We start from the raw sequence: 5,628 nt of genomic DNA on the forward strand, positions 1-5,628 counted from the left end.
AACAGTTCCAAAGCCTGCAGGACATGCTCCAAGGGTAATTTTAATCATTCTTGCGCTCTACCGGTCTCTTTCGATGATTTTCTGATATATCAATTAATGAAAAACTTAGCAAATCATTATCCTTGCCGGGCAGGGTTTGGAAGCGGTTCAAGTGCGTGACTCCCAGTAACTTTCCTGAGAAGCTGACCTTTAGAGCGGCTCAGGTAAGTAGTAGTATGATATACTTCTATTAATTTTCAATACATTTATGATGCTAGATTATTATTTTGATTATATATATTCTGTTCTCGTAAAGTGCGACCAGCAGCCACGGGGAACGCATCTATGCGGATACTATGTTTGCGAGACCATTCGCACGTTTACCTCTGAGCTCAAGGATCACAGATTCGACGTAAGCAATGAACATTCACACCTCTATTTTTACCCGTCATTCTTTGTTATCATGATTGATATTCATATTCATCTCCTCTTCTTATATAACACACGGCCATGAGGACGAAGGTCTTACCAGAGCAACGCGCGATTGCTGTTGCAGAGGAGCTTGCGGGATTTCTGAGGACGGAAGCTATAGATGACAAAGGACGATTTAGTGTAACTAGGGGCCATTACTGATGTTCGTCCATGTAATCGAATAGACGGGCTCTAGTCCCGATAATTCAGATCTGCATATAATTGTATATATATGCTCGCTTGTAAGATAAGTTAATCTTATATATATATATATATATGCATAATTATTTCTATTTAAATTATATGAAAACTAATTCCCGAACACCAAACGAGGCATCACGTTAATCTCCCGAACACCTAAACCCTAAAACCCTAAAACCCCAAAATAATTTCATTCAAAAAAAACCCCAAAACCAGCAAAATCTGAAAATCTTTAGTCCCGGTCCGTGTAACGAACCGGGACTAAAGGGCCTGCCCCTGGGGCGCTACGAGGCACCCACGTGGAGCACCTTTAGTCCCGGCTTGTAACAGGGCCGGGTCTAAAGGTTAGGCATTTAGTCCCGCCCTTTTAGTCCCGGTTGCTGAACCGGGACTAAAGCCCCTGACGGGCTGGGGCTATAGGCCCTTTCCCCACTAGTGGTCAAAGCCTGCATACAGAAATCTAAACAGTTAGACCCAAAATGGAGTAAAATGAATAAACGCACATATAATTTTTTTTATCAAGCACATGATCAAGGATGCTTATTGTTAGAAAGCAACCCTAGAGTGCACATGTTTTGGTTGTAAGAACACATATGACTTACTTGTGGCTGGCCGTAGATGCTAGGTGCCATGAAGGCAACTGGGTGCCCGCATAACTTCATTTTTTCAGCTGGTCCAATAGCATTCGAATATATTATGGTTGTATGTGTGAAGAAGCGGTGAAAGATAAACGTTCCTGCCTGTTTTCGTCAAGAAGTGATTACAATTAGTAGAAAATGAATAAATATACACGCTGCTTGTTCCAGGCCGGTGCAATGTAATCCTGGGAAGGACATATAATGTACAAAAGGAGCAGGTAATATACCTTGATACCAAAATATTTCACCAACATCTCACCAACTACTGGCGTGAACATCACTGCTAAAGAGCTTTTTTTCCTATGCATAAATCTTTTTGCCTCGCGAACATACTCAAGGGGGTCATCTTGCAAGATTATATTAAATGGACACATGAGGCCGCTAAGTCGATTTCCTGTCTCTACCCTGGTAACATAAGTCTAATCATAATGTTAAGAAGAAAATTAATACAATTTGTAGCATTGATTTCAAAATAGGGACGAAGGGCAGGTTACTATGTTTACATGGCACTCAAATAGTATTGATTACTTTTCCCAACAGAGAAAATGAACTTCTTACCTGTCGCGTAGAGACTGGCCTTGCGTCAACAAGCACACATGATCGCAGACCGATTTTCTTAGTGTTACTGTCACCTAATATTTAATACAAGAAAACATATTGTAAAAATATCATGCCTACATAACAAACATCTATTGTCGTTGGAGAGACCACTTACCGGTCTTTCTAAAGTAATATTGCGAAAGAGCTGCTGAAGTCACACCGACTAGCACATCATTGATAGTCTGTGAAAACAGAGAAGAATGACTTTGATATATATATAACTAATTTTCGTTGTATTTACCATGTTATAATATCCTTCAAAAAATTAATTCATATTTGCCAAATGAATATCTAGAAAACTACCAAAGTATTCTACCGACTTTGTGGATGTGATTTATATAATATTTTAAAACTAACAGGCTGACCCATGCATTTGAAAATTGGAAGTTTTGTTAGTCATTAATTTCCTATGTATAAAACCATAAATATCATTAGAACCGACGGTATCCCAAGAAAATGGATAAAAAGATACTATTTTTACTTATCCAATTTCCTTTATTAATAGCCAAATTAGCAATACGTGCAGGTACAAAGTCTTCTAGCCTTGTGTGTTGTACCTCTCCTTTCTCATCATTATATTCAATTATTTAAATGGCATGCTCACTGAAATTTCATGCATCCAAATGACCCCAAGCACAAGCTTATTACGGAAATTTCTTTGTATTGCTATCATCTAATGGAATGTTTCTCGATGCATACTTATGTGTGTTTGTACAAACTAATTTTACAACTTTCCATTTTATTTATGACAAATCTTGCTCTCTTGGGGACTTAAAATTGGATTTTGTACAAATACAAACTTATGTATTTAAATTTGATGTCTATCCGAATTTCATATAAAACTACAACCTTTTACATTATTTTCCTATTAAAATAAGAAGTGTCCATTCTTATTTTTTGTAGAATTTATGTATTTTATAATATAGATTGCCCAACCAAATATAAGATATGCAGATTTCTTAATTCTCCAGGACTAGTCTAATCATTTATGATAAAAAATATTTGTGTACCATCTTGCCTTTTCCCGCAAAACTTATATATGCTGTTGGTGTATGGTTAGTGAAAAATATTGATTTCGTAAAAAAAATTATACACATAAAAAATTTCTGCTACATAACTGTTGCAGAAGAAAGTACTTTTAGTGGAAAATAGTTTGATCAAACGGTGTACCATCTTCCCTATATGAGTTTTCTCTCCTACTATTTCTCGTTTTCTCTTAGGACTGTTTGCTGAGATATCCTTGATGCAGTTGAGAGTATTATATACATAGTATTTAGTACTTCCTCTATTTCTCAATATAATCTGTATCATTTTCTAGAGAACTCAAATATTTCTATGTTCAAATAAATTTATAGAAGAACATATCAAATATAGAGAATAAAAAAAATACATTTGACCATAAATCCAACGATACTAGAGTTGTAATGTAGATATAATATTTTTCTAAAAACTTGGTCAAACATTGATAAGAGTGATTTCCTGAAAAAATAATACATCATATGTAGTACACTGGGGCAAAATGATTTGTTGGACCGGCTTAATTATTGTCTAGCCTTGTCCGGTTTGCAGTTGGAATGAATCTTAGGTGCATCTGATTCTACATGTGTACCGGTGTGCTAACTGGATCGGAATCGAATATATTGTCTTCTCGTTTATGGATTGGAATCGACTTTTCATGAGCGACCCGAATCCTATATACCCAAGAAAGTGATCCCCTCTAATTTATTTATCTCAAGTTTTCAGCATGCCCGCATGCCACAACGACTATGGATAGGATAGAACTCACTTCAACATGAAACCATTCATGGGAAAAGACACAACACCATATGAAACTATGCATGGGGAAATATTTTGGATTCTATTATTCATTTGTAATAAGTACATATTTTTCTCGTATTTACCTTACGTAATAGTAACTATTGTAAAATCGTTATTTTGGCATTTCCGCAAAAGGTTTTGTAGATGATAGCCAACATAACATTTAGTCCTCATGTATGTGATTTCAACTAGTATATATAAACACAAGGAAAACATATTTCAGCAGCTTTACGTACGCAATTCATGGCAGTCTTGATGAGCTTGACATCGTCAAAGCTAAGGCTTCGATGCACAAAACGCTTGCGGCGAGATGATTCGCCATGGTCTTGCGCACGGATGAACAACGTGCGTGGATCACTCAAGAACAATATCGTCGCAACGATGAGGGCAGTGTCCACAAGTGTGTGCCACACCAGCACAAAATACGACCAAATCCAAGCGAACAGTGCAAGGTAATGGACTGAAGACAGCGGTGGCCGTGCTGGCGGCTGGTAGATCGGGCCCGTGCGCTTTGGTGGTGGCGGCATAGCTGGCAGCCTCGCTCGATTGGCCATGCTGCGCGACGATGCTACAAGGAGTGTCGTGATCGACATACAGTCGCCTATGGAGTGGTGCAGACGAAGCACCACCGTAGAGGCCGCCTCAGAGCAAGTACAATAGTAGAGCCGACTGCCGGCTGTAAGCTCATGCCATGTCACCTATAGCCTATCTTATAGCTAACATGTACAATAGTTGGTTAGAAGAGTGTACTACTTATTTATTATATGGTCCACCTTTCATACTCACAAAGTGTCTAGGAGCACGTGCTAGAGCTGGCTCTTAGCTAAGAGCCCGCTTACCTTCTTTCTCCTCCAACTAAACAAAAATATACTACTTTATTCCTTATAGCCATCTGACTCAGCTCTATTGTACTTGCTCTCAGATGTTGGGAAATCGAGGAAGTGGAACTCCCAGAGTGGGCGGCACCTGTCCATCGGGAGCAGGGACAGTGACGCCACATAGTCCTCCACGGCCTTTTCAGGGTCGGATGCCACATCAAGAGGGTCCAGCCTTGGGATGACAATGTGGTCATCAACATTTACATCCGTGTTCACCCATCGTGGCTGACCATATGTGGACTCGTCCATTACCTGTACATCAATGTGTTAAAAAAGGATCCGAGGCTGAGAGGTAAGAACTAGAATGAGATGTATAAAATACAAAATTGTTTGGGCAAATGGCATCATATAAATCATATGTTCTGTTGTTGTAATACAATATGCATAGGCGAACCCACAGATTAGGGGCCAACTCAATCCAAGTTGGCGCATACTGTATATTAGTACAAACATATATGAATGAATCAAATATTTTTTTCAAACAAGAACAAATAGTTGGTGAATAGATTACTTGAAACAAATATATTATTACAGACATAGATGAATGAAACAAATAGTTGGCGTATATATTACTTGAATACTGTGGAAGCGTGGCAGACGAGTAACTAGTTCTGTTTCGATGCCGTCGCGGAAGACGGGCAGGTTCACTGGCGCGCCAAGCCCCATCATGAGGACGATGCAGATACCCATCTCTTCCATACCTCTTCCGGTAGGGCTCATGGGTTCCTCCACCATGGAATTGTCGGCACATTCCATTTCTGCCGACACACAGACAGAGAGTGAACAGCTTGATGGAGTGGCTATCGTTCGCTCTTGCTTGCATGGATAGCCACACGATTGTTAATTGCAACGAGTCTTGGGTCTATAGAGGCAATATTTATATTGGGCAGGGAGGCAAGGCCCGTCTCACATTGCATCGTGTTTATTTTTGTAAAGACGTAATTCATTGCACACGGGGTGTGGTGTCCTTCCCGGTTCACAGCACGCTATTTATTCAAGATAGTGCGGTTATGTTTGGTATCACATTATTATGGTTAAATGTC

The 5,628-nt window shown here is 39.2% G+C and overlaps 1 protein-coding gene across 1 annotated transcript; it reads right to left on the reverse strand.

The window, feature by feature from the left end:
• Positions 1–1,090: 1,090 nt before the first annotated feature.
• Positions 1,091–5,408, reverse strand: LOC123442093 (wax ester synthase/diacylglycerol acyltransferase 11-like). Its single transcript, XM_045118195.1, has 8 exons — positions 5,159–5,408; positions 4,621–4,837; positions 3,944–4,344; positions 2,005–2,071; positions 1,848–1,921; positions 1,517–1,708; positions 1,254–1,391; positions 1,091–1,111 (listed from the first exon to the last, which is right to left on the reverse strand). Exons 1-8 carry the CDS (start codon positions 5,339–5,341, stop codon positions 1,091–1,093), a joined length of 1,293 nt encoding a protein of 430 aa, XP_044974130.1. The 5' UTR covers positions 5,342–5,408.
• Between the last annotated feature and the right edge of the window lie 220 nt (positions 5,409–5,628).

This window comes from Hordeum vulgare, chromosome 3H (genome assembly GCF_904849725.1).
Source record: "Hordeum vulgare subsp. vulgare chromosome 3H, MorexV3_pseudomolecules_assembly, whole genome shotgun sequence".
Lineage (NCBI taxonomy): Eukaryota > Viridiplantae > Streptophyta > Magnoliopsida > Poales > Poaceae > Hordeum > Hordeum vulgare.

Coding starts and splice junctions, on each gene's coding strand:
- LOC123442093 (XM_045118195.1), bottom strand. CDS start 5,341: ATGGAATGTGCCGACAATTCCATGGTGGAGGAACCCATGAGCCCTACC. Junction 4,345..4,620: donor TTTCCCAACATCTGAGAGCA/AGTACAATAGAG, acceptor GCTCTGAGGCGG/CCTCTACGGTGGTGCTTCGT. Junction 2,072..3,943: donor TCAAGACTGCCATGAATTGC/GTACGTAAAGCT, acceptor CTGTTTTCACAG/ACTATCAATGATGTGCTAGT.